Below are 25,951 nucleotides of genomic sequence, written 5' to 3'. Positions count from 1 at the left end.
GGACTTGTAGTTTCAGTGGTTAGGGCGGCCTGTACAACTGTTGACAAAATTCTACAATTCTGGACGGATTAAAATAAATATATATATATATATATATATATATAATAGATATATAATATATAAATATAATATACATAAAATACGCATTGGTATTTTTTTTTGTTGAGGATATTTCGACGACAGCGTACAAACTCAACCACAGCTCGAACTGTTCTACCCTCAAGTGAGAGTTCACGAACAAAGAATAAGCCGATAAATTTTTAAAAATGTTTTACCAATGTAAACATGAGTAAAACAGGATCATAAAAAATCACACAAAAAAAAGATCCACCAATCCGTTCGTTACATTGTTGCAACACTCCGAGCTCAAAGCGCCATCTGCCGGTGGACCACAATCATTGCTGACTGATTAAAAAAAGTAAACAATGACAAGTCTGATCTTTTATTTAAGTTTCACTTGTGATGTAACAAATACTTGCAGTAGTCTGCGGAATATAAATATAGTCGTGTGACGGGTAGAAGCATGCGTGTAGGTGCAAAGGAATTTCATCAGCAACATACTAACAGGTTGTCTTTACTCGCAAAGTTCATGTTTCTCCAAGGCGGACTTAGTTCAACTGTAGGAAAAAAAAAAAGAGGCGTCTAACTAAAGGCACGCGTATAAGATGACAGTGAAAATGGAACATTCAAACAAGGCCGTGGAAACCGTGGCGGCCTGTCGGTCACTTTAAAAATGTGCCATGGCAGGATGTGCATCTCGTTTGAAACCAAATGATTGCCAAATGATTCGGTCCCTCGAATCACTAAGTCCATAGTGTCATTTTAAAAGGTCGGTTTTAGTCTTCATTCTCCAGATGAGTGTTTCATTTTCACGTCTCACGTCACAATGACCTCCACAGGGCTGGCTCGAGGTCATTGTCACCTCAGCGAGCTTTTCCGCTGATTGTCTACCTCACGTTATTTCCAAGTTCCTTTCAGAACAACTTTTCATAAGCGTCTAAAGAATGTTTGCAAGCATTTCAGCTTTTTTTTTTTTTTTGTGGAATTTAGAAAAACATTTACAGTGGTCTGAACTTCGTGGTTCAACAGTAACTGGACTATTCTGCTAAGGACTGCTAAGCTCGGGACGGCACTGGAGAAGATGGTCTTATTTGAAGTAGTGGAATACAATAAATTCATTGGTGATACATTTTTAGGCCGAGATTTCTTTTCTGACAGAAAGCAAAATTAAAAGACTGTAACGATTTTTCACGAGAGAATCTCGAGGTCACTCGAGTGTGAGTTATATGTGGAAGCACGGAATGTTTTTTTTTTACAAATGTCGTACAGATGTACTGCCGGGCTCCGAAATGCCGTAAGCTTCAAATCATTGGCCAGCCAAGTGATCCTCTGCTGCAACGAGGCAAATCAGCTTGGGGAAGACACACACGCCTTGCTCCCATGGTCCAAGAACTCTTCAGCAGGGGGGCAGCAGATTCAGTTCCTGGGGACTCATCTCCTGCTTCCACCGAGCTCACGGCTGATTTTTTTTGCTGTGTGATAGCGGGACGTATGAAATGGCAGAATGAATATCAAAATGGCGGGTGAAGGTGTTGAAAGCAGGTTAGTAGGAAGAGATGTCGGAGGAGCTGCTGCTATTGCTGGTGGAGGTCTGGGCCCTCTTGATGTACAGGTTGAGCAGTTTCATCTGGAAAGGAAACATCAGCGCAGGTTGAGAGCAGCCGATGATGGCTTGATCGGTCGACGGCGGGAATTACCTTGCTACCGGTGAGCTGAGACAGGAAGGGCTTGAGCTCCTCGCCGATCACGGCGTAGATGGCCACGAGGCAGAAGACGCTGGCCTTCCTCACGCTGCTTTCCGTGTCGTCGTAGCCCTGCGCCGGCAAAAGGCATTCAACCCACGGAAGCCGGACGGCTGAGAAGATCGAGAAGTTCCGCTTCACCTGCAGTAGACCCGGAATGATGTCGTGCAGCAGCTGAAGCAACGGCTCCTTTGTGATGCGTTCCACGGCCCTGGTCTGCATCTTGATGGCGGCCAGGTTGATGGGATAGTCGGCCGTCTGCACGATGGGGCAAAGCACCTTGATGCACTGCTCCGGCTGGATGGAGCAGGCCAGCGTGGACGCGGCCTCCTCTGACGCCCGCACCACCTTCGACACACGGATGCCATTAATCGCCCCGATGGAACACACGCCGTCGTTTGTACTCACCTCCTTGTGCGAGTCTTTATGAGCCTCCAGTGTCTTCATTATGGTGAGTTCGGCGTAGTTCTTGAAGCGACCCGGTTGGTTTCTCAGGATCTCCTTCAGGACTCTCAAGGACAGGGCCCGGATCATGTGCTGAGCAGAGTCCGAAATGAAAATGCAACTCGACTCAAAGTGGCCCAAAAGGCTCAGCATCGAAATACAGACTTTGATGTCATTTTATCTTCTCCCGCCACTTACGTCTTTGTCTCCCAGCATCTCCAGGAGAAGCAGCAACATGGTCTTGAAGTGCTCGTCCCAAACCACCTGCACGTCCTCCCGTGACACCTTGAGAAGCTCCAGCAGGGTGGCGCGGCGCTCCTCCACGCTGCGTTCCTCAGTGGCACACTCGCCCTGCGACAGCTCCTTCAGCAGCTCTCCCACCAGCTGCTCGGTAACTCCTGACAAAGTTCACGTTCGTCGGTGCAATTCTGCGAGTTGTGACTTTACAGTATGCATCTACCTGGGATATTTCTGGGGTTCTGGATCTTGTTCTTGGCAGACTCGTGCTGGCGTCCTGCAGGTGACGACGGGAGATGAATTTTAGTCCGGTGTCCGACTGTTCTCAACGGAACACTCGCGGGTGACCCACCATTGAGCCGCAGCTCCATGCTGTCGTAGTTGTGCGGGTTGTATTCTCGGAAACGCTGCAGCGTGAACGAGCGTGGCGAAGGGGTGTTCAGTGACGACGTCTTGTTGTCCAGAGCTGTTCGCCCGGCCTCCATCGAATCGCCGTAAAGTTTGAGGTTGGAGTGCGAAGGAGAACCACCTTCAACCTACGGGAGAAGAACAGATGATTAGTATCCGGCGTCAGTGCAGAAGAATAAGATGAACGGTGTGCTCCAGTCACCCCGAGCTCCCGCATTCCATCTCGCTTGTACAGCTCCATGTGCTCTTCTTGGCTGCGGAAGCTGAAGTTCTGGATGGCTTCAGTGACGCCACGTAGGGAACTGTAGATCTCTTCAGAGTTCAGGTTCTCACTATCGCACTCCAGCATGCTGCGGAGGGAACATATCAAATGGATGACCAAGATCTCGTATTCATTCATACATTAGAAGCCGCCGAAAACGTACCTGGGAGAAAGCCCTCCTTGCGAGTAGGTGGTGGGAGACGTCAGCGGGCTGCTGCGGCTGCTGGACTGGCGCGGAGTCGTTCGACCCGTCGAGCTGCCGGGAGACGCCTGCGCAACACGCGCGGCTCAGGGAAACCGAAATAAGCATTAGCGTGTGGCGGGATGGAGTTACCATGGCGATGCCGCTCGTGCTCCTCAGGTGGTTGTGTAGCAGCTTGGTGGTCCCATCTTGGAAGGTTTTGGGCAAAGCGCCGAGGAGCATGGTGAACTCGGGCGTGTTGAGCTCAAACAGGGCGATGAGCACCACTTGGGCCGCCTGCGTGAAAGCATGGAGGCACTTTTTGAGACTCGCTGCTCACTATTTCTTGCCACTTTTTTGGGATGCACAAAGTCAAAGCTGGTGCTAAAATCATTTGATGAAAATGGGGAAGCAAAAAGTCTTTCCATGGGAATTCAAATGCACACAGCTTTATTTTATACTTGGATATGATACCTTTCCGAAAATCCCCAGCTAAATTTCCCATGGAAATTGATCAGAAACAAAAAGGAGAAGCAGAGCTCCGGATGTAAACATGTCATGCTGTTTTCTACCTGCTTGCACCTCTCCTCCAGGTTGCCCTCTCCAGGCAGAGAGGCCACGGTGCCGGCTCGGCCTGACAAATCCTCCCAGTTATGAAGGGTCTGGGGGTTTGTTGAATGAAATAAATGCTGGTTGCGGAAACAAATCCAGATGTGAAAAAAAAAAAAAAGCGTGCAACCAAACAAAATAAATATGGAGAATGTTGAAGAAACTGAAAAAATGTGGGGGAAGAGGACGGCGATATCCAAACGGGCCATACCTTGCGGACATCGGAACTTTTGGGTTCGGTGGTCCACGTGATGATGCGCGAGACGGCCAGGCGCGTCTCGCTGGTGTTGACAAAGTCGGCCGGGTCCATCCGCCGGGCTAGCGCCTCGATGTAGCGCAGAATGGCCACCTTGACCTTCAAGTTGGGCGTCTGGGTCTGATCCACGATGAAGCGCATCAGGATGTTGAACTGCTGCTCGTACGGGAAGGATTCACTGGAGGGGACAAACAAACCAAGCGTCTCATCCACCTGCGCCAACTCATTTCCATTCCAATTATCCACACCAGGTGACATCCAGCGCCTTTTGAACTTTGGCCTGAACGGAGCCCAGGAGGTCAGCGCCCATTTTCTTCAGCAGCTGGGTGAGTAGGATGAAAAGCCAGTCGAGTAAATCTTCCCGGTGCAGAACAATGAAGTCCACCAGAGTCTCCAGGAACATGCTGAAGACCTGAGCGCGCGCAACACGTTACAGGGCAAAGGTCAGTGTTTCACGTGGTCGGCGAGCGAGCGAGCGATGGAGAAGAGCAAAAACTTACTCTCTGGTGAGTCCACACAAGTGAGGAGTCATGCCAACATAAAATGACAAGTTAGTTGTTAAACAAGACCTGATGGATGATGCCACCATGAGTGGGATGGACGCTTTGTATTTCATGCCCGTTACCTTGCTGTGAGGATCTGCAAACATCCTGGTGAAGATCTCGCAGAGTCTTTTCAGCTCCACGCGACTGAGACACAGTTTGGGTTGGATGGTATAAAATGCTGACTCCCAACAGGAAGTTTTTTTTTTTTAGATGTTCTCAAGCCTGCCTTTGAAGTTCCTAACCTGAGCATAATATGGCTCCTCAGCACGTTCTGCAGCCCCAGCAGGCCCTCCTTTCTCTCCGACCAATTGGCGCTGGCGCAGTGGTTGAGGATTTCAGCCACGTCGTCGGTATGACGCACGGCGCCGTTGCGGGAGCCGTACGAGCGCTCCGAACAGGCGCTGGAGGCGTCGCTGTTGGCGTCGTCGTCGGAGAACATACCCGGCGATTCAAAATGGCGGCGCGCTGAGCGCTGCTGCAGAAAGAAGGGTCACACAGTTGGATGGTGCTGACGTCTTTTTCCGAGATCGGTCGCGCTTCTCATGCGGCGGGAAATATCGGCAGCTATCGTATTAGGACTGGGCCGGGTTGTTAGCGAGGGGCGAGTGTGTGTGAAAACACAAACTCATGACATGACGACGTTTCATGCTCATGCACACGTCAGCACTTGTACCTTACTCCTCGACTCTCCTAAGAGCTGAAATGTACAAAGGTCCAGGAGGGAGGAAATCAATTTCCCGATGTACGACATAATCGATTCCAAGAAACAGCGCGTTTTTTTTTTTCCGGAAAGGCTTCTCACCAGAGCATCGGCAACGGCCGCTTCCACCTCGGTGCCCGTGTTGAGAATCCTCATGGCATTGACGGAGGCCGAGATCCGAGCCTGGTGAGACAGACGGTCTGACGGAGAAAAATAGTCAGCGAGTGCGAGGAAGACAAACTGGACCAGACACTTCTCAATGATAAAAAGTCCAACTCAATAAGTGCGAATCGCTGGAGCGGATCAGAGATCGGCGCCATTGATAAGACGACGATTGATTTGGAGTCGGAGCGATTTATCGCAGTTTCACACACTGAAGCAAAAGATGACATCCAACCAGAGGCATGCAGGAAATAAAACGACCGGGACAAAAGAAGAGAATGTTCAGGAAAGACATTTAGCAACGGTGGTATTTGATTTCTTGGCGTACACCTGATGGGCGGGCGGGCGGGGGTCACCCAATGTGAGCGAGCGCTTACTCACCCAGGGGGGAGAAACCCCTGGAGGGGCTGGTGTCACGGCTGCTCTCGCGACTGGTTTCGCGGCTGCAGCCCTGACTCATACTGAGACGGGGGATTCGGCTCCGTGCTGGAGTGGTGAGACACAGACGGACAGGCGGGCGGGCGGGCGGGCGGACGGACAGACAGAGAGCAGCGCAGGGCGAGAGGTTAGCGGCAAGCATCGGCTCTTAAGCACGTTGAGCTACGCGGGGAGCGTTAGTCATGCGAGACAAGAAAGAGAGTGTTAACTGGACGGGAAGGAACAACAGCGTATCTTTTGCCCTCAACAAGAGACTAATCACGCTAACATCTGATGTGAATTGTCGATTTGGCGCTGAGATCATTTGCAAGCGGTCCTCACCAGAGCCCGATCTGGTGGGGCTGGTCTCCCGACTGCAGCCCTGGCTGCGGTGGCCTCGTGGGCGCCGACTGTTACTCAGCCCGCTGCTGGCGGGAGCGTTGCCCACGGGCACCCTGACCATCCTGCCGTGGGTAGAGCCCAGCATTCGTCCCGGGGAACCGGACCTGCTGCCGGCTAAAGCGCGGGAGTTCAGATCAGTGACAAGTCGACGACGTGGTTGTCTTATTTCGGCTTCCTTACGTTGGGACTGTGAGACCACTTTCCCTTTGCTGCGGCCCTGACCGTCGGGCACTGACGGACGCTTTCCCGCGCTGGTCTTCTGCGTTCGGACACGACCTAGAAAGTCCCAAGAGGAATACTGAGATCGGAATCGGCCTTCGAATGCACGTAGCTTAGCATCTGCTTTAACAAAACGTCTGACCGCCAAAAGAGCCCAGGGAAGACACATAAGGGGGGGTTAAAGGTCAGGAATTGGCAGGTGGATCGGAGCACTCACCGAGCGAAGCGTAAGATCCGGGAGGCAGAGCGGAGGCGGAGCTAAAGGACAAAGGGGAAGCTTGCACCGCCGAGGCTACCGTGGGCATCCGGGTGCGGGCGCTGGCTGCCGCGTTGACGTCCACGTCGCTGCAAGAACGCTGGAGGGTGCCGGGGGAGGAGGTGCCGGTGGGGGGTCGAGAGGATTTGGACGCTTTGGCTAAAAATGATCAGGAAAGAAAAACAAAAGTTAAACTCCTTGATGTGGGCTGGAAAAGTCCGTTTGGGATTAGGTCGAAACGAGATTCGCGCTCTTACGTTTGGCCACGTTTCTTCCGGCGTTGCTTCTCGGAGACAACGTTCGACTAGAAACGGCGACGACAAAGCGAAAACGGGCCTTAGTGAAAAGACACGAAAAGGAAGAGCTGCGTCGAATTGAACTTTAAAGATCTCACTTCAGGCTCTCTTGTGAGGAGGATGAGGAATGATCAGATGGAGGAAGTGACATCAGAGTATCGCCACTCCGCAAGTGAGCCTGCAAAGCCTTTTGATAAGACGACTCCAAGCCCTGGAACAGTTGCTCCGCCTCCCGACTGAAGTGGCTTTGGAAGTTCCAGTAACACCTGTGGGGAGGCCGCCAGATGTCATTTTGGGACTCCGAATCAACAGTGATGAAAACAAATGTTCCGCACTTACTTCCTGGCCACGGAGCGCACCTCGGCATCTGCGTCGTGAATACCTTTCTTTAGAGTTTCCATTAACACGGCTACGTGCCTGCCGGGTCACACATCAACACATAGCTGTGTGAACGACTCTCCAAGACACACACACACACTAAAAATCCGAGAGCTCCCCTGGTATGGAGGTTCAGCTCACATTTCCCCCAAGCGGCAGTGATGGCGGCAGCCATGCAGAAATACAATGTGTCTTTTACACGGGCAGCCTCCCCCTCCCTCCCCCTTGCCAGATTTAGTGTCATGTTACCATGAAAGAATAACCACCCCCCCCTCCCCCCCTTGCTGACGTTAGCACTTTCACTCAGTCGAATTGTCACTCTTGCTGCTTTTCACTGCGGGACTGCAACTAGTGATTACTTTCATCATTGATTTCTCTGTATCTTATTTTTGTGGCTTAAGAATCAATCAAGGAGACTAAAAGACAAACTAAGGAACTGTGGATCGAACTTCGCGTCACGTGCCCTCTTTCGTCATCACACATTGCTCATGTTTCCTCACCTCTCCAGAGAGTTTGTGTGCCACTCCTTCAGTTGCAGGTCCAAGAGGTCATAGCACCGCCTGGGACACACACACAACAACAACAAATGATTTATTACATATGATTAATTATATTCTTTTGTTTGAAAATAAAATATAACCATTAAAACAATATATATGTATATGTGTATGTATATATATATGTGTATGTATATATATTAGGGATGCACCGAAAATTCGGCCACCGAAAATTTTCGGCCGAAAATGACCCAAAAGTGCATTTTCGGTTTTTGGCCGAAAGACCTAAATCACCGAAACAACACGGCCGAAACTTGTGATGACGTGAGCAAACAGCGCAGCCAGCACGCGGGAAAACGGGATAAGTCTGCGGTGTGGACTGATTTCACTATCTCAGAGAAAGACCCACGGATAGCGATTTGCAAAACATGCAATGCTGAAAGGGGTGCATCTGCAAAAAGTTTCTCCATGTCGGGTTTAATTCATCACCTGAAATCCAAACATCCCGATCGCCATTCTGAATATGAGAAGAAGGCGACACAGAAAAGGAAACTGACACCGAGCACGCCCACTCCGTCTGTGGGGGACGTTTTTGAAAAGGCAAGAAAGTTCTCTGTGTTTTTATAAGAGAACATATTTAATTTTACAGTCAGTTATAAGCCTGTAAATTATTATTTAATGTACACATGAGTTGGGTCAAGTTAAACATTTTATTTTTGAATTTTAATTTATATTGTGCATTGTTGTCAGTGCTAAATAAATATTTTCATACTTTCGTAACTGGTTTATTGCAATGCCTTGATTTTAGTGAGGTTAGTACACATGTAGCCATAAATGCTGTGGTTCTAATAACTGACATTTCTTTCGGTGTTTCGGTTTTCGGTTTTCGGCCTTGGTTTCCTCATTTTTGGTTTTCGGTTTCGGCCAAGAATTTTTATTTCGGTGCATCCCTAATATATATATATATATATATATATATATATATATATATATATATATATATATATATATATATATATATATATATATATATATATATATATATATATATATATATATAAAATGTTTGAAAATAAAATATAAACATTAAAATATATATATATATATATATATATATTATATATATATAAATTTGAAAATGAAATATAAGCATTTCTAAACTAACAGACAAATTTAATCCTTTCAACTTTTTTGTTGCTAACCTTCTGACAGCCACAGACTTGGAGATGCAGTTGCTGGTGATGATGGGGATCAGACGAGGGTAGTGTGTGTGCTGCAAAACACACACACACACACAGTCAGTACATCAGTGCTATGTTGCGCTCATTTTGAGAACATCAATTGTCAAGAAGCGGTGAAGTACTTTTAGTATGAGGCGGATGGCAGCCACACCGGAGGTGGCCATGACTTTGGCACTATTGGGGACCAGGTTCAGGAGACTCGGCATGACGGCCTCGGCGGCGTGATCAAAGCGGCTGCCGAGCACTGAGGACAGGTATCTGCAGAAGACAAGCAACTTATACTTGACTGAACATTCTGTGTCAAGTACATCGAGATTTGAGGTGGTCGTACCCCAGAGTGATACAGGCTTCCCGAACCACCTGCGAACGCAGATCCTTGGCTGACAGTACGAACGCCGACTCCAGGAGCCGCAGCTGCTGCGGGAAGCCGTCAAACTCCGCCGCTCCGGCCAACATCAGCGAGCGCACCTTCTTCAGCTGAAATGGTCCGACCAGGCCATGAAGCGCCGTCGACGACGTCGACTCCAAAAATGACCACTTACCGCTGCAACTCGGAGCTCCCAGTCGCGCTTGTCATCCGAGAGCACGTCTCGGATTTTGACCATGGCCTCCTCCACCTCCCTGTTGGAGTAAATCTGACGGAGAACATGCGGTCAGCTGACCGTGTGGCGGACAAAGTCTCGACTCGAACGAACCTGCATAGTGGGAACATCGTCAAAGGCCTGAATGAAGTCAGCCTCGTCCACCGCGCCAGCAGTGGACCCATCTCTCCCTGCAACCGACAAAACCACAGTTGACCTCATTGATTTTTGTCTCAGTGGAAAAAATAGAGAGCTCTGACCTGCTGATTTGGAGACGGGGCGTCGCAACGAACCCACGCCGGTCTTCCTCCCGGCCAACAATTCTCCTTTGGATGAGGACGAAGAGCAGCCACCGTCCAGCGAATCGCCATCCTCAGAGTTTTTATCTGGGGCAGGGGGGAAAGGTGAAAAGTCACACGGGGAGCAACGGCGAGATCAGCTGTGCGCATCTCAACAATGTGGCGTGGGCGGGCGTGCCGTGCCCTGTCTGCATTTCGAATGAAAATGGCCACAGCACATTCCTCCAGCCTCAATCACAACAATCAGTCCACTGTCACCGCTGATGACAAACTCATTTCGAGGACACACCACAAACATGGCTAACAAAGGTCAGCAATTTTTTGCAACTCCGCCCGACATGCTCACACCCAAACACGCAACTGCTCTTCTCCCTTCCTGAACTGTCAGCCAGAGCACAAAGATGGGGATGCTCCTCCCCTGGTGTCTAAAACTACACAGTATGCTTTACAATGTTAAATAAAAAAATCAGCCACACACAGTACTTTGTCTATGAGAGCCAGACTGCCAGGCTTCATCCCATCCTTCATCATCTATCAGCCCTTTCCACTTGTTCATCATCATTCATAATTTGCTTCAAGAGGAAGCGCTCACAGGAACAGATCCGCCTGCAGACCAGTTTCCTCAGCATGCCGACAGTCAGGTGGTCCGGCAGTCCTCCGCGTTCCTCTCATCTCCGGGAGGGAAATGGAGTCAGCCCGCTCGCCCCCCACCCTCTCATATTGAAGTCATTATTCCCGAGCAACACATGGAGACCACACGCCGACCTCAGCAAACACGCACGGCAGCGTGGTTTGTGATGGAGAGAGCAGGAAGTGTGGGTGGAGACAATGGGAGGTGTATGAACGCGAGATTCGCTTGTGGGTGGAGCCTAACAGAGGGGGGGGCATTGTGTGTGCGCCTCCGGGAAGGAGGAGGAGGATGGAGAGCGAGAGTGTGTGTCAACAGCCATCGAGCAGCTACACACACTGCAAAATACCTTTATGATGACAAAGAAAGTCAAATCCCACAAGTGTGACAAAGTCTCTCTTTCCTGAAAGAGGATGAATGGCAACGCCCTGAATTTACCGCAAACGACCAGCAAGGGGCGCTGTTACTAACAAATCCACCAACACTATTTTACGATCTGATCACGTCACTGCCAGGCATTATAAAAACAATCATCTCCGTGGTTGAATGATTACAATCCCCACGCGTCCTCTTTACGTTTCAAGTGAAATCACGAACATTGCAATTGAGAAAAATGACATCCACCCCCCAAAAAAACATAGATTATGAAATCCTACCTGACACAGGTGACAGGACCATGTTCCCCGACCTTTGGACCTCATCAAATTTACTAAAGATGACATTCAACCTGGAAAAATATCTGCATGTTAATGGGCCGCTGTGAATGAAGCGTCGGCGTGTGGCGTATGGAAACACACCGCGACTGAGGTAGGCCCTTCTTTCCCAGGTCGATCCTCACTCGCTCACCGACGTGGCGGTAGATCTCAACCAGACAGCTCATGGCTCCATCGCGCACCTAACAAAATAATTGTGCAGGTTATTATTCACGATATTATGTTACAGTATGGAATTAATAAGTGTCTCCAAATCTGTGTTCAACTTCTCCTGCGGCAATAATAATAATAAGCAATAAAATAACTTTAGCAGAAGGCAAGGACAAAATATTTTCAGAGGAAAGGCATGTTGTACCTGACTTGTGGGATCTCCCAGGAGATTACAAATGTGAGGAACTATTTTGCTAAGTGTCAGGCTCTGCGAACCAAACCTGAAAACAATTGTGGAAAGAAAGACGATATAAATATACACAAGAACTTTTTCCAAAGTATGAAAATGATTTGAACTCCATTTTAATTGGTAAAGACAATTCAAACTAAATGGTTACGACAAGGAAAACTTTGTTGTTGACAAATGACTTCTTCCAAGTGTTGCATCATGATGTAAACGTACACATTTAAGGTGGAGTTGAGGCAAAGGCAGAGTCCTTCTCGAGTTCGGTTGTTCTTATGTTTGAAGCCTCCCATCATGCGCTCCCAAACATACTGACATGGCAGAAATAAAAGGAATTCATCGTCAAAAATGACAGTTGACATTCTACCACGTGCATGCAAATATTATTTCCCCCTCACCTGTGGGTTGGCGGCCTGGTCCATGATTTTAAGTAGAAGTGCTTGGTCCTGGTCACGCACTTGATCCTTGGCATCTCCCAGACGATCTATTAAACTGGGAAGAACTGAAAAAAAAAAACCAGATGTCCCCACACATGACTTGTAGTTTTATTTCTAAAATGTTTCAAAGTGTCAAAAGGCTCACCTGTTCCAACCTGTGTCCTGAATTTTTCCTGCAGTCTGCTGACTAATGCAGACAGAAGGTCCATCCCCAACAAAACCACCTAATACACACACATTAGCACATAAAAAAAACCCTTGAATGACTAAAACACACATAAAGAAGATATTTATTATTCATTCATGGCATCAGTACAAGAGCTGATTATTATCGATTACTTTATTATTATCATAATTATCATTGTAGTAATAGCAGTGGTATAGATACAGCATTTCTTAATTATAAAAAAGACATTTTGGTCTTTTATCCACTTTGGTTATGTTTAAACACACAAGTACTTAATCATCTACAAACTTACTATTGTAGATATTGGTATTTACAAATTTCAACTATTTCTGGATATTGTGTATTATTCCAGTGATAAGTTTTGTTTTTCACTTTTTAGTGGCGTCACCTCATTCGATTAAATGCATCTAAAATACCACCACTAGAGGGCAGAAGCGTAAACGAGATGAAAGCTACACGGCATTGTGGGTAACAATATAAAAGCTGGACTTTTAGAACAGTCGAGTCCACAATTAACCCTTGTTTCTTACAAACGCAATACCATTTCCGTATCTAGGTGTCTAAAAAGCAAATACGTTAAGTAAATAAATAAATTGCGCGTGACGTCATCAGAAACCGTGAGTGAGTTCTTTGCCCACATTGCATTAGTCTCCTGCCGGGACCGCGCACGCGCATCTGTCCTCGTCATGGGGTGAATGGGAAACTCAATGAACGTCTAGTGAGAGTTTCCCTGCTAACACCATAACACAACACTTACGCACCTCCCGAATCTCAGATTTGGGTTCTGGTGCAATTTTTGGAAACTCCTGCACATTTCAACGTGCAATAACTATCCAAGATGTCAATGAAACAGCCGCCTGGCGGTAGACAGGAGAACTGCACTAACGTCACAAATATAGCCAAGTAAACACATTTCCCACCATTCGTGGCATTTCTGATGAGTTCCGATTATTCCATGACGCCTTTTGACATGTAAATCCAGCCTGAAAACGTTGATCCACTGCCTGCCATTTCATAAATTAAAAATAGTAGTTCAGCATCTTGCATTTATTCTGTCAATTAAAATCTTTTCACTAGTCGCTTTTCTGTGGGGGTTTATCTTGATTGTGATTTTATCTGGTTTTTGAATAATCCTTTCTTTGGAGCACTTTGGATGTCCTTTGTGTAGAAATAATATATGAATACACTTGGCTTGCCTCAAGTGACCAAAAATGTCAAATAACAACAAAATCTACTGGCAACTTTTGAGTTGCCTCTATGGGCAGGGAGGGAAGAAAGAGAGTGTCGGCGTGCTTAATTCTTGCACGCCTTGTCAAACACGTGCACGCACACACACGCGGCCGGCGTTCCCAATTTTGCGTGTCTGAAGCTGCAAAGGGGACAAGGCTCTGGTGGCTGTGAGCTTAATTTATCACCACCATTAGCCCAAATTCATCTAGGACTGGCACGTCATCGTTCTTCTCATGAATGTTACAGATCACTTATTCCAAGCCGCTGTGCCGTATGAAATTGTTTACTACGAATAACGTGGCTCTCTTCATCGGTCAATGTCAGCCACTTGGAATGACAAATCTATTTAAGAATGTCAATCTGATGTGGATTATGACGGTAGATTCAAGTGTGGGAAAAACTGACCTTGAAGTGACTGGAGTTGACCCAAGAGCTGGCCAACGCCTCCACCATTCTGTCCAGGGTACCCTGGTCCTGCTCAAGATCTGGACATTTGTCCTCTTGCAGGATAAGCTCCACCATCTCCTGGCCCGCCTGCAGCCTCTTACTCAGGTCCTTGAGCATCACCTGCTGCAGCAAATATTCCGGGGCCATCACCTCCTCCTCCTCCTCAGCCATCGGAGGGGAATGGACGGGCGCACGCCAACTTCCAGCGAGCTCCTCTTCCCACGTTCAGTCCAACAAAGTCCTGATAGCTGACGAGTCTCTCTGTCGTGTTTTTAAGCCAGTTACGGTTTTAAGGAGGCAGCTGGCGTTACTGGCAGAGTCCCCGTGAATGCCATAATCCCCCACTTGATGGTCCAATTCGCTCTCCTGTGTGATTCTGCTTGAGGACATGAAAAAATAACTAAGTGAAGTAAGTGAAAGAAGGTTGATAGTTCAAGTAATGCTATGTCCATTAAAACGGGATTTAAAAAAATATATCATAATACATGAGCATCTGATATGTGTTCAAACTCCCTTTACATTTAAATCTGTTTTAAAACATATATTTTGCAGCTGTTTTTAAATAAATCGAATACATTGTCAATATTTTTGTTCTTCACGTGTGTAATTTTATTATTAAAATGTAATCTTATTGGTCATTTCTTAACCTGTATAAAACACAAGGGATTTGCTTTATGTAGGAATTCTCCATACAATACACATAATATGCCCTTGAATACAAGTTTGGCTGCTCGGGACTTTCGGGGTGAACTTATTAATTAGTTCTTTTGAGAGTTAACAGGATAAAATTCAAGTACTTGCGCCACCGTTAGTTGTCTCGGATAGTTTGTTTAGCCGCTAGCTTCCCCGCTAGCAAAGCAGCTAAGCACCGTACGCAGCCTTGGAGCTGAAGTGGCGCAAGTCAACATTAGCTTAGTTACATTTTAGTTGGATACGCGGCGTGAATTACTCACATGATTATGCGGCGTGGCGTGTATATAAATTATAAATGAATAGAGTGACACTCTGGAAATGTACCCACTCACCGGATGGACCAAAGTCAGAAGTGGCGACGCTGCTTCCGTTCATTCAAATCGCAGCCCGTCACATCTTTGGACTCATATGCAAAGAATAATCGAACTATATACATGTGTTCTAAAACCTTATTATTCCGGAGTTAAAGGCAGTTAAACGCAAGAAAATAGCCATTTTTAAGGCAAAAATAAAAGTTTGGCCTGCATCGTGTGCCGTAGGAAAAGTGGCAGGGAATGCTGCAGAAGGGCGACACCTTCTGGCAAGATCTGGCCGGTCGGCAATCCACCAATTTTTGTTTGATTGGACCTTTTACTATGACGTCAGACGCACTTCCTCGTACGTCAGCTTCCTTCCACGTTCAAACTATTGCCATAAATCTTGGATATCTCTCTCAAAGTCAGATCGGGATAGATAGACTCCACCTCCTGGATTTGAATAAGGATAATTGGCTGCACTAAAGAAAAAAAAAAAAAGGCTTTATTTGATCTTGCTCAATATCATGGCACGGACAGACATTAATCTGTCTGAGTGATGAAAGTGATGAAGTGCTAGATAAACCTTTTTTTAGTTTAAAATAATAAAATAATAATAATTTATTATTATTATTATTATTATTATTATTATTATTATTATTATTATTATTGTGTACTGAAGGTGAAAGCAGAATTGGTGAATTATGTATGCAAACATGGTGGGTGGGTTTTCTGTCAGATGCAGGTGGTCCTACACACATTGGGCTTTTTACATGTCACTCTGTCAAGACAACTCATTTTCATTCCCGGAGCCTGTCATGCCCCACCGCGCCTACAAATGGCCACGAAAATAATTCATTTTTTGGTAAATGGCAAAGTGGAGCGAGCAGAGTTTAGAGCAGACTGCACGACTGAAGATGTTAAAGGTAAGAGGGGGACTATAAATCCATTTCATTCAAACTATTTCAAACAGTCTTGTTTTCTTTCAAATAAATTGCTTAAAATGAAAGTGTCAAAGACTAAAATGTGTACCAGTCACAAGTGGAGTCTGAAGTTGTATGGAAGGACTTGAACTCCATATGGTGGCGACAGGTCCTCAGGATAAAGAGCTTCATTCTCCGTGACACGGAAACAAATCATGTAGCAACCAGACTCGCCATTTCACTTAATCAACCAGAGAATTGGAGAAAATATGCCATCCTGGACTTTGTATACTATTAACTCAGGACTGGTTGCAGATATGAAGCTGCTCATACTCACCTGTCACCTGCAATGACCTCTGTAACGTGGCAGACCTGTTCCGAGCGGCAGCGGAGGCGTCTCCTCATCACATCCTGAAGCTGTACAAAGCCAACGGCAGCGTGGTGAATATCTCGCCCATGCTGGAGCCCAACAGCCAGGACTCGTACTACCGGCTGGAGGTGGTGGCATCTGATCTTCAGAGTGAGTGGCCATTTTTTGTAGTAGGACCAACATTCATTGTCTTCTGGAACTTTTCTTCGTCAATATCTTATGGCCAATATCTTTTTGTGAATACCTCCAACTTTTTGTCCAATCGCAGGCATTGGTGTAAAAAGTGACGTGGACAACATGGAGAGCAGGTGAGTCCGTCACAAACGTGAAAGACAACGAGTCTCACTTTGGTGTCTGCGGCTTCAGGTTGTGTCACCTAGAAACCAAAGTCCAGCAAGATGCAGGCAACACTCCAGAAATTATCAATAACCTCAAAAGTCAGGTGGAGTCTTTCAAACGAAAGCTGGAGGTTTGTAATCCTGCTCAGAATCTGCCTCTTGTGTCCGAGCTGAAACGTTTTTTTTTTTTTCTTGACAGAGCGTCAAGCACCTGAGCTGGATGGGTTTGTTCAGGGATGAGAGTCCACAACAGCTTTCAAAGTTCCCAGCGAAAGCCAAAGGGCTTCAGTTGAACATAGAAGAGGAGCATCGGGAGGTTCGCAAGAAGTTCCTCAACATGAGGTGACCGATTGGACACGCAATAAACTGGACGAAATTGTCGTTTGCTGCTGAAGAAGGAAATAACATGTTCAAAAGTGTTTACTGTGGGTTTGGGCTCTTCATAATAGTCCCATGTTTTGAGTCATTATCCTACTGGAGAACCCAGTAGACCAAGATTGAGGGAAAAAAAACTCAGAGGAGATTTGGTTATGTTCCGGTGCTACTCTGATACTTCATAACCAAACTATCTTGAATCTTTGGAGGGTAGGATCAAATCTCAAGACTATCTAGATTCAGAAAAGCCAAAATCCAAGTGATGGCTCCTGGATCCAACAAGATGATAACCCAAACACAGTCTAGATAAGTTCCAAAATGAGTTTTGATTGCAGCTCGCTGCGGGTGATAGAAGAAGTGAGACAGCAACTGAAAACTCCCATGTTTGACAATTGGTGAGTGCCAACACACTCGGAGCATGCACCAAGCCCCGCCCCCTCACCCACTTGATGCGTTGTTGACAGGCAGTGGGAGGAGCCAGAGATGCTGGTACTCCTCCAGGTGATGTTCACCGACCTGGACTTCCTGACAGTGTTTCACATCGAAGTGGATGTTCTCCGGAACTTCCTGTTTGAGGTCTACTGCCACTACAACAACATCCCCTTCCATAACTTCCAGCACTGCTTCTGCGTTACGCAGATGGTACGAACACCAAATTTGATTAATTCTATTTATACCATAGCACTAATTCACAACGGAAGTTTGAATTAAAGTATCTAAGGGGGTTGCAAAAAAAAAAAAAAAAAAATTACAAGCCCCAAAAATTCTTCAGAGAATGCTGATAAACATTGACTTTGTCTTCCTACAGTGAATAAATGTGGAAAAAAGTAATTCCAGGAATGACCAAATAAATATTATAAATAAATAATTCAATTATCCAGTTAAAATTCTTCAGAGAACTCTGGTAAACATTGACTATGTGTTCCTACAGGGGATGCGGGGAAATGTGGGGGGAAAAAAATTCCAGGAAAAAATAAATAAATAAAAATTGGAAAATACCCAAAACTCAATTATCCAGCCAAAATTCTTCAATGAACACTAATAAACATCAACTATGTATTCCAACAGGGGATGTGGAAAAAAAAAAATTCCAGGGAAAAAAATAAAATAAAAATACTCAAAAAAAGTAAATTAACTGGCTTGGCACCTGGAGGTGATCCAATCATATTTCTGGTTGGGAGTCAGTGACCCAGTAACCCCCCCCCCAGTGACTGAACTGCACAAGCAATTGGCGATGCAGTCTAGGAAAATCTCTCAAAAAAAGAAACCTCCAACAGAACCCAGACTACATTGGGTTAAGATGAAAAGACGGTAGCTAGTGAGGAAAAAAATCAGGCTAGATGGGTGACGGGAAAACTTCCCTCGGTCTACGACTACCTAACTTGGAGTAGAACCCAGAACATCAAACTGTGACTCTTGACAGATGTACGGGCTCATTTGGCTGACAGACATCTGGAGCAAACTAGATCCAATGGACCTTCTGATCTTGTTGACCTCTGCGCTATGCCATGACCTGGACCACCCCGGCTACAGCAACGTCTACCAGGTTGCCTTGCTCCTCTCAACTCCTTTTCATCCTTCTGCGAAATTGTTTTTGACATTCATGTCTTAACGTGACAGATCAACGCCCAGACCGACCTGGCTCTTCGTTACAATGACATCTCACCGTTGGAGAACCACCACTGCGCAGTGGCCTTCGGCATCCTGGCCAAGGTGTAACGTTTTGTAGCGTTGGCAGTTTTTGAGAGGTTGCTCAAGTTTCTTTTGTCCGATCTATGCAGGAGGAGTCCAACATCCTCAAGCACGTGACCACGGAGCAGTACAAACACATTCGAGCAGGGATGATCAGGTAACGAGACTTTCCATCACTGCTCTTAACTTCTCAACTTGACGTCATGATGTTTCCAGGTGCATTCTGGCCACCGACATGGCGAGACACAACGAAATCCTCAATAAGTTCAAGAGCGTCCAGCCTGTCTTTGACTTCAAAAACACGGATCACACTGAAGTGGTAAAGACCTGAACCTTCACACGACCTGAACCTTCTCATTTCTCACTGGACATCATGAAATGTAAATCTCAAGCGCTTGGAAAGATTTTTTCTTCTTCCATGTGGAGTTAATGAAGATCATGGTGAAGGTGAGCGACATCTCCAACGAGGCCAGGCCGATGGCGGTGGCCGAGGCCTGGCTGGACTGTCTGCTGCAGGAGTTTTTCAACCAGGTACTGACGGGATGATGTGATCATCAAATTTGTCCCAGGGCCGAGCTGCGAGTAAATTGATCATTTCTTCAATACGGCGAGATGGCAGCAAAGCACTACTTTTGTCTGAACGAATCTCCTCAACTCATTTCAATGAACTCCTTGACATCAGAAAAAAAACAGTTTGTTCTAAATGAGCATGTCTGGACTGCAGGGGGACGCAGAAAAACTCAAAGGACTTCCGGTGACTCCATTTATGGACCGTGACAAAGTGTCCAAGCCGTCCTCCCAAACCAGTTTCATTCGCTTTGTCCTGTTGCCGCTCTTCACAGAGATCACCAAGCTCTTTCCCTGTCTGGAGGTAATAATGGTCTTTTATGAAATGAAACGTTCTTAACGATAACTTCTGACCACTTATGGCGTTTTGGTAGCAACATATTCTGGAGCCAGTGAGGCGGGCCCTGGAGTACTACTCGGACCTGGAGCGAGCCACTCAGCAGGAGGCGGCGGCGGCGGCAAACAAACCCTGATGAGTAAAACGTTCAAAGTTATGATTTAGCAAATGTGTGCCAGGGAGGGTCGTGTTGACATAATCACAGAACCCAACTGTTTAGCATATTCAAGATTAGCTAAACATTTTATTATGTACGACTGCATTTATATGTTCCAACCAAAGTGCAAATGTCTGATAAACAATTAATTCAGGTGTCTCGAACAAAACACTATGAACTCATATAAATACACAAACATGACAAATTATTTTGGCATTTCAAGACAGAATATTTAGATCAACATTTACATATGAGGAATTCAGTGTGACAGAAGGGAGCAGCTGATTTATGTTAGGGTTTTTTTTTTTTCATCACAACAAAAAAAAAACATGGCAGGATATTAAAGATGCCACCTTGGGCAAACATTTTAGTTTTTAATCACGGGACAAATGAAATCCTGCGGAAGTGGAAGCGTGCAGTTTTCCAATGTCCAGAGTACTTGCTGACATTGCAGTGATTAGATGCATTTGAGTATTAAAATAATCCGTTAAAATAATGATCCGTTAATAGTCTGCCCAACCAATGATTCCTTTGAGCCTTCGAAAAAGACACGAGCACAGATAAAGTGGTACCTTGACTTACGAGTTTGATTTGTGACGGATTTTCTCGTACAGCGCTGCCTTAAGATACGAGCTTAGCCATTCGTTGCACCTTATTCGGCCGAGTCACGCAGACAAAACTGAAAAAGAGTTTCACAACTACTGTGAGTGAGCACAATCCATTTTAGTTTGTCAAAAAAATAAATAAAATATGATTGTGAGTAGTGTTGAATTGTCTGTTTACATATGTTGCTGCACTGTTTGTGTTCAAACCTTCGTTGCTTAAAGCGCTATAACATCACAACCGTTATGTGTTTGTTTTATTACATCTGTAATGATTTTAGTTTTATTACGTCTCATTAAACTTCAACTGGGAGTGGCATTAAACAACTTGAAGACTTTTTTTTCTCACTATCTGCCAATTTTCTTTTAGATCACTATCACCACTTGTATATCAAAAATAGAAAAATGTCCAAGCAACTCATATTTGGGAAAAAAACAAAAAAAAAACCAAGTTGCTTTACTCATATCTCAAGGTACTGCTGTACAGTACAGTAAATGAAGTAATGACGGGCGGAAATTGTGGCATTTGTGTTTGCCGTCTAGTGGTAACGTATCTGAAGCTCGCAAACATTCATTAGAAAGAAAAAAAAAAACACAAACGAAAAAAAAAAAGCGACGGATACAAGCATTCACAGTACAAGCCTGTTGTCACTCACGCCATGTTGAGCGACGGACGGGGGTGGACCCTTGAGGCTGGTGCGTCCGCAAAGGGGGAGGGGCTAATTGAACATGATGGACTCAGGATCCTGGTTCATCATTTGCGCCATGTGACGCAGAACGTCCTTCTTGGTGATGATGCCGAGCAGGCGCCTGGGCGAGAAGACACAATGAGCCCGGAACAGAACGAACTTTGCGACGTCCTCCGTCTTACCCGCTGCGCGTGACCAGACACTGGCGGAGGCCTAGCTTGCGGAATATGTCCACTAGCGTCTCCATGGGGGTGTGGTCGGTGACGGTAAAGGGGCTCAGGTTGAGGATGCGGCGCAGCTTCAAGGGCTGCGGCGCGCTGGCCGGCAGCTGCGGCGTGTCCTCGGTGAAGTAGACCACCGAGCTGCTCACCACGCCGTCTTGTTTTTGACGGGCGGTTTCTGTGGAGACGCCCAGAAACAAATTCACAGTGTGCCGCCTGGCAAATTAGGAGAAGCGAGCCGACTCACTGATGGCGAGCGTGAGGTCCCTGCGCTGCACAAAGCCGATGAGCCTCTCCGAATCCCGAGACACAACCACGGGGAAGCCGTTGTAATCCGTGTCTTTGATCAACATCTCCACGTCCTCCACAGTGGTGGCGTCCTGCGTGAGGACGGCCAGCGGCGGGTCGCTCCGACGGGGCCGCATCACGTCGGCGGCTAAGGTGCGGTGCGTGAACTCGTCTCGGACATCCAGGTACGGGTAGCCGTTGAGCTGGATGTGCGACTCGTAGATGCCCTCTTTCCCGAAGGCGTCCGCCACCCACTTGCTGGTGACGGCGGCCGCCATGAGCGGAACGATGTACTCCAGGCCGCCCGTCAGCTCGAACATGATGACCACCAAGGAGACGGTCATCCTGGTCACGCCGCCTGAAATAATGCCACGCCATGAAGACGAACGCGCCTCGCTTTGGAGAACGAGATCCTCGCTTACCCAGACAGGCGGCGGCGCCCACCATGGCGTAGAGTCCAGGTGTGACGCAGTCGGCGCCGGGCCGGCACCAGCTTTTGAAGATGATCCAGTCGTGGTGGTGGTACGCCATCTGCTCCACCGCGATGCCGACAATTCTCCCAGCGATGGCGCCCACTGCCATGCTGGGGATGAACAGGCCTGACGGGATCTGGCGACATCACACGCCGGTTCATGCGGCAAGTCAATTATTTTTTTTTTGTAGCAAATGCAAACTGAATCGAACTGACCTTCATGCCGAAGGTGAAGATGGTGATGACGATTTTAAAGACGAGAGCGAGCGCCAGCTGCCACAAAGCGTTGTAGACACCCGGGCCGGCCGGGCGGTCGGGAATGTCGTCCACGGGTCGGCTCATGTTGGGGTTGTTGATGTAGTCGCAGAGCTGCGATGACTCCAGCGCTCCGCAATCGTTGAAGAGCTCGGAGATGAGCTCGCTGGTGCTGCGCCGGGTGTACGGGTTGGGATACGCCAGCACGGCGGTGATACCCGTCACCGCGATGACTTCCAGAACCGGAAACTTCCCCAGCTGGGTGGTCTTCCTTCGTCGGCACCAGGCGATGTTGGCGCGGATGAAGAGGGTCCCCCAAAGGCCGCCGAAGACGCCTAACAGGATGAAGGGCACCAGCTCGGCCATGTACCACGGAGTGTGGTACTCCACGTAGAAGAGCACCAGGCGGCTGTTGCCAAACGGGTTGATGGAGCGTAGCGTGAAAGCGGCGACCAATGCGGCAAAGAAGGAGCGCCATAAAGTCTTGAGGGGGAAGTAGTAGCTGACCTGCGGGAGGGAGACAAGAAGGTTGTTTTTCAGTCTGAGGACCAAGCTAAAAAAAAAAAATCTTTAGAATTAATATGTCTAGTCTAAACGCCCCATTCTGATTAATATTGCGTTTGTGGAATATTAATTAAGCAGCAAAACTCATCCGTTGTGATCCATTTTAGTGGGCGGCCATTTTGCCCCTTCCGGTCGATTGAAAATGACATCACAGCTTCAGAAAACTGGTGAGCTGTAATCGGTTGCGACAACTGCGAAGTCATTTTCAGTCGACAGCAAGCGGCAAAATGGCCGCCCTCCCAAGATGGAGACTGACTGATGTCTTTTTTTAACCCCAGTTTGTAGATCACACATATCTCTAGTTGGTTGGTGAAACACTCGACGCTCCACGGCACAACGTACCTCTTCCAGGCTGAAAAGAACCCCACCGATGGGTGCGCCAAAAGCCACCGACACGCCGGCCGCCGCTGCAGCTGATAACACCTGGAAAGGCGACAACGTGAGGCGACGCGTCCCGACACGTCACGTGGACGGCGGTAAGTACCTCTCGCCGTTTGCCTTCGTTCTTGCTGTACTTTGAAAAGAGGCTGCAGAAGAGGTTCCCGCAGCAGCACGCAACATGGACCAGGGGACCCTCCTTCCCCAGACTGAGCCCGGACGACACGGCCAGAACCAGCGTGACCGTCTTGATGAGCAGCGTCCATTTTCCCAGGTAACCGCGGATGATGAAGCCACTGAGGATGGTCTTGATCTGAAAACACGTCAGGTGGGTTACACTCGCAACGGTGGCGAAGGTTACCGTATTTCCCGGACTATAAGGCGCACCTAAAAACCTCAAATTTTCTCAAAAGTCGACAGTGCGCCTTATAGTCCGGTGCGCCGTATATATGGACCAAATAGAGAATGATGGATGGATGGATGGATGGATGGATGGATGGATGGATGGATGGATGGATGGAACTTTACCTTTTTAAGTTTACCGATCTATCTGACTGTTTTGTTTTGTACTTATTAAAGTAAGCTTTACATGTTTATTTTGTGTGTTGTGTGATATTAACATTATTGATGTATTGTTATTGTTTTCACTATTTCAAGTTATTCAATTGTGATCGCATTAATGGTGCACCTTATATATGGACCAAGTTTTAAAATGGGCCATTCATTGAAGGTGCGCCTTATAGTCCGGTGCGGCTTATAGTCCGGAAAATACGGTACGTCGCCCGTCACTTGCTCACCTCCGGGATTCCTGAGCCGCAAGCGTACGGCGCAAACACTCGCACCAGCGACACAGCCAGGAAGGAGAAGAAAAGAGCCCACATGACGTAGAGCAAGTAGTTTAACACGTATGCTCCCGCTCCCTAAAAAAAAAAAAGGTCAGATGTGATTTTTTTTGTTCATGGTCACAGAAATGAATCCAAAATCATTTGAGCTAATAAAGGCTAAATTAGGTGACCAGGGATCATAGAACAAATTGAACGTGTATCTCTTGATGTTATGGAGACATGTCATATTGACTGACCTCAGAAGTGCCTGTCATTAACTCCGCCCACTTCTGCCACTGCGGACACTTGTCACGGTCGTCGAAAGTCGTCTCGTTGGATGTCCAGCAGCACTGCTCGTGGCTGTACCAGAAGTCGGACAGACACACACCCTCCTTCAGGTCCGTCATCCAGTCCACCGCCAGGTCGATGACTCCGGCCAGCGTACCTGGACGAGACGTAACGGCGCTCAATTCGTTTTGTGCACTACCTTCAAGGGTTTGACGTGGAGTTCCACGTGCTCCTGACAAACCTGAAAGAAGTCCAATGAGCAGCATCACCACCCATCCCGACCACGCATCCAGCAGGCTCTTGGTCAGCTCCCAAAAGGACTCTTTACTCTTGCTGGTGATCTTTGAGGACAAAAAAAACGATGTGTAGAGTTTTAGCGGAGGTTAGAGGCAGAAGCACAAGAACAAAACATCTCCTGCAACCTTGCGGTGGCGGTCAGTATCCCTTGACTTCTCCCTCAGCCAATCAATGGTGTGGAAGTCTTCATAGGTGGCCACGTCGGGGAAGGGCTCCTCCAGGAAGTCCATCAAGTTGCCAGCTCCGTTCATCTCGTCTGTGGGCGTGGCGCAACTCACACCTGTAGATGGGCAGCACAGTGGGACAGTTAGAACCCGGGGCGCCGTGAAAGTTGCCGACCATTGCACAAATAAACAAACAACCATTTGACTACCAAGCATGTTGTTGAAACTTGGGAGGAAACCTACTCACGCAGGCACGGGGAGAACATACAAACTCCACACAGGAAGACTGGAGCAGGAATCGAACCCGCCACCTCTGAACTGTGAGCAGGACATGTCGTCCTCCACAAGTCATTAGATAAAACGAGTCAGTTTGGTCATGTATATTTATTTTGCTGCCCGTGAAACTGATCATCACATATCATGAGTCAATAACAAATTTATTTCAATTTAACGTAGATACGTTTACGTCACAGATTGGTGTGAATAATTGCTATTTACAGAATTCTGACGGAAATTGAAAGGTGTGTTTTAATCTCACTCGCAGCATATGTTTGCCAGTTGCAGTTATAACCAGTTTTGCCTGGGTGAACAATTTACGATTCTATTTCTATGTCGGTTTGTACAACAGCCTTAAAGAAAATAGGAGGTTTAAGCAACAAATGCATTAATGAAGTGCAAGTTTAGTTACATTAGTAACGCTCGTCAGCTAGCTCCTTAGCATGTTGAATACAATTACCTTCGGCGGCCTCCATTTTAGAGTCCGTCCGTGCGCTCGGGAAGAGAATATTATTGTTATATTTTATTGGTTAGGGTTCAACGTTGCCATTTTAACTCCATACGTAGAGATTTAATCCGTCAAAGCAGGAATCGTTCTTGTCTTCCTTCTTCTGCAGCCGTCAGCTGAGTTAGTATCGCGAGATTAGCGATACATCCAAA

General features: G+C 47.0%; 3 protein-coding genes and 1 non-coding gene across 11 annotated transcripts; 2 read left to right on the top strand and 2 right to left on the bottom strand.

Moving 5' to 3' along the window:
- Nucleotides 1-428: 428 nt before the first annotated feature.
- On the bottom strand, nt 429-17,056 carry LOC133167721 (CLIP-associating protein 1-A-like). Of its 7 annotated transcripts, XM_061298653.1 has the most exons (37): nt 16,247-17,056; nt 14,187-14,604; nt 12,510-12,588; nt 12,326-12,429; nt 12,147-12,238; nt 11,889-11,964; nt 11,618-11,715; nt 11,477-11,547; nt 10,154-10,279; nt 10,008-10,084; nt 9,855-9,947; nt 9,644-9,789; nt 9,435-9,570; nt 9,274-9,344; nt 8,075-8,134; nt 7,536-7,613; nt 7,295-7,462; nt 7,158-7,204; nt 6,862-7,059; nt 6,606-6,701; nt 6,366-6,539; nt 5,547-5,644; nt 5,418-5,441; nt 4,987-5,219; nt 4,825-4,888; nt 4,448-4,611; nt 4,155-4,377; nt 3,488-3,631; nt 3,317-3,423; nt 3,094-3,241; nt 2,836-3,019; nt 2,707-2,760; nt 2,445-2,644; nt 2,211-2,339; nt 1,944-2,150; nt 1,758-1,874; nt 429-1,687 (listed from the first exon to the last, which is right to left on the bottom strand). In XM_061298653.1, the coding sequence occupies exons 2-37, from the start codon at nt 14,397-14,399 to the stop codon at nt 1,604-1,606; spliced, it is 4,383 nt and encodes a 1,460-aa protein (XP_061154637.1). In that variant the 5' UTR covers nt 14,400-14,604; nt 16,247-17,056; the 3' UTR covers nt 429-1,603. The 7 variants fall into 7 exon arrangements, with proteins under 7 accessions (XP_061154637.1, XP_061154592.1, XP_061154619.1 ...); XM_061298608.1 differs by adding an exon at nt 3,907-4,023 and having other exon boundaries at nt 6,366-6,701; nt 10,008-10,279; XM_061298635.1 differs by having other exon boundaries at nt 10,008-10,279.
- On the top strand, nt 13,226-13,355 carry LOC133150590 (U4atac minor spliceosomal RNA). The gene has a single exon (XR_009713807.1). It is a non-coding gene; the product is annotated as a U4atac minor spliceosomal RNA (small nuclear RNA).
- LOC133167761 (high affinity cGMP-specific 3',5'-cyclic phosphodiesterase 9A-like) lies at nt 15,902-21,170 on the top strand. Its single transcript, XM_061298690.1, has 14 exons — nt 15,902-16,140; nt 16,508-16,657; nt 16,776-16,815; nt 16,874-16,976; nt 17,045-17,187; nt 17,556-17,615; nt 17,685-17,862; nt 18,644-18,766; nt 18,841-18,933; nt 19,002-19,069; nt 19,129-19,231; nt 19,339-19,443; nt 19,637-19,783; nt 19,854-21,170. The coding sequence occupies exons 1-14, from the start codon at nt 15,954-15,956 to the stop codon at nt 19,950-19,952; spliced, it is 1,599 nt and encodes a 532-aa protein (XP_061154674.1). The 5' UTR covers nt 15,902-15,953; the 3' UTR covers nt 19,953-21,170.
- On the bottom strand, nt 20,032-25,946 carry clcn4 (chloride channel, voltage-sensitive 4). 2 transcript variants are annotated; one of them, XR_009718092.1, is made up of 13 exons: nt 25,752-25,946; nt 24,977-25,131; nt 24,796-24,895; nt 24,524-24,711; nt 24,240-24,362; nt 23,549-23,755; nt 23,407-23,487; nt 22,462-23,007; nt 22,196-22,382; nt 21,733-22,131; nt 21,447-21,663; nt 21,232-21,385; nt 20,032-20,652 (listed from the first exon to the last, which is right to left on the bottom strand). XR_009718092.1 is itself a non-coding variant. In XM_061298673.1 (12 exons), exons 1-12 carry the CDS (start codon nt 25,765-25,767, stop codon nt 21,295-21,297), a joined length of 2,310 nt encoding a protein of 769 aa, XP_061154657.1. In that variant the 5' UTR covers nt 25,768-25,946; the 3' UTR covers nt 20,032-21,294. The 2 variants fall into 2 exon arrangements, 1 of the variants encoding a protein (XP_061154657.1); XM_061298673.1 differs by having other exon boundaries at nt 20,032-21,385.
- Nucleotides 25,947-25,951: the final 5 nt, after the last annotated feature.

This window comes from Syngnathus typhle, linkage group LG2 (assembly GCF_033458585.1).
Source record: "Syngnathus typhle isolate RoL2023-S1 ecotype Sweden linkage group LG2, RoL_Styp_1.0, whole genome shotgun sequence".
Taxonomy (NCBI): Eukaryota; Metazoa; Chordata; class Actinopteri; order Syngnathiformes; family Syngnathidae; genus Syngnathus; species Syngnathus typhle.
This window is presented reverse-complemented; position numbering and strand designations above follow the sequence as displayed.

Excerpts from the sequence above, each read along its gene's own strand:
- LOC133167721 (XM_061298608.1), bottom strand. The coding sequence starts at position 14,399 with ATGGCTGAGGAGGAGGAGGAGGTGATGGCCCCGGAATATTTGCTGCAG. Across the intron at positions 10,280-11,476 it reads GGTCCTGTCACCTGTGTCAG|ATAAAAACTCTGAGGATGGC; the intron begins GTAGGATTTCAT and ends CCCCTGCCCCAG. Across the intron at positions 9,345-9,434 it reads CCATCCGCCTCATACTAAAA|CACACACACTACCCTCGTCT; the intron begins GTACTTCACCGC and ends TGTGTTTTGCAG.
- LOC133167761 (XM_061298690.1), top strand. The coding sequence starts at position 15,954 with ATGCAGGTGGTCCTACACACATTGGGCTTTTTACATGTCACTCTGTCA. Across the intron at positions 17,188-17,555 it reads AAGAAGTTCCTCAACATGAG|CTCGCTGCGGGTGATAGAAG; the intron begins GTGACCGATTGG and ends TTTTGATTGCAG. Across the intron at positions 19,232-19,338 it reads ACACGGATCACACTGAAGTG|TTAATGAAGATCATGGTGAA; the intron begins GTAAAGACCTGA and ends TTCCATGTGGAG.
- clcn4 (XM_061298673.1), bottom strand. Across the intron at positions 22,383-22,461 it reads TCTTCACCTTCGGCATGAAG|ATCCCGTCAGGCCTGTTCAT; the intron begins GTCAGTTCGATT and ends TGATGTCGCCAG. Across the intron at positions 21,664-21,732 it reads GGACCTCACGCTCGCCATCA|AAACCGCCCGTCAAAAACAA; the intron begins GTGAGTCGGCTC and ends GCGTCTCCACAG.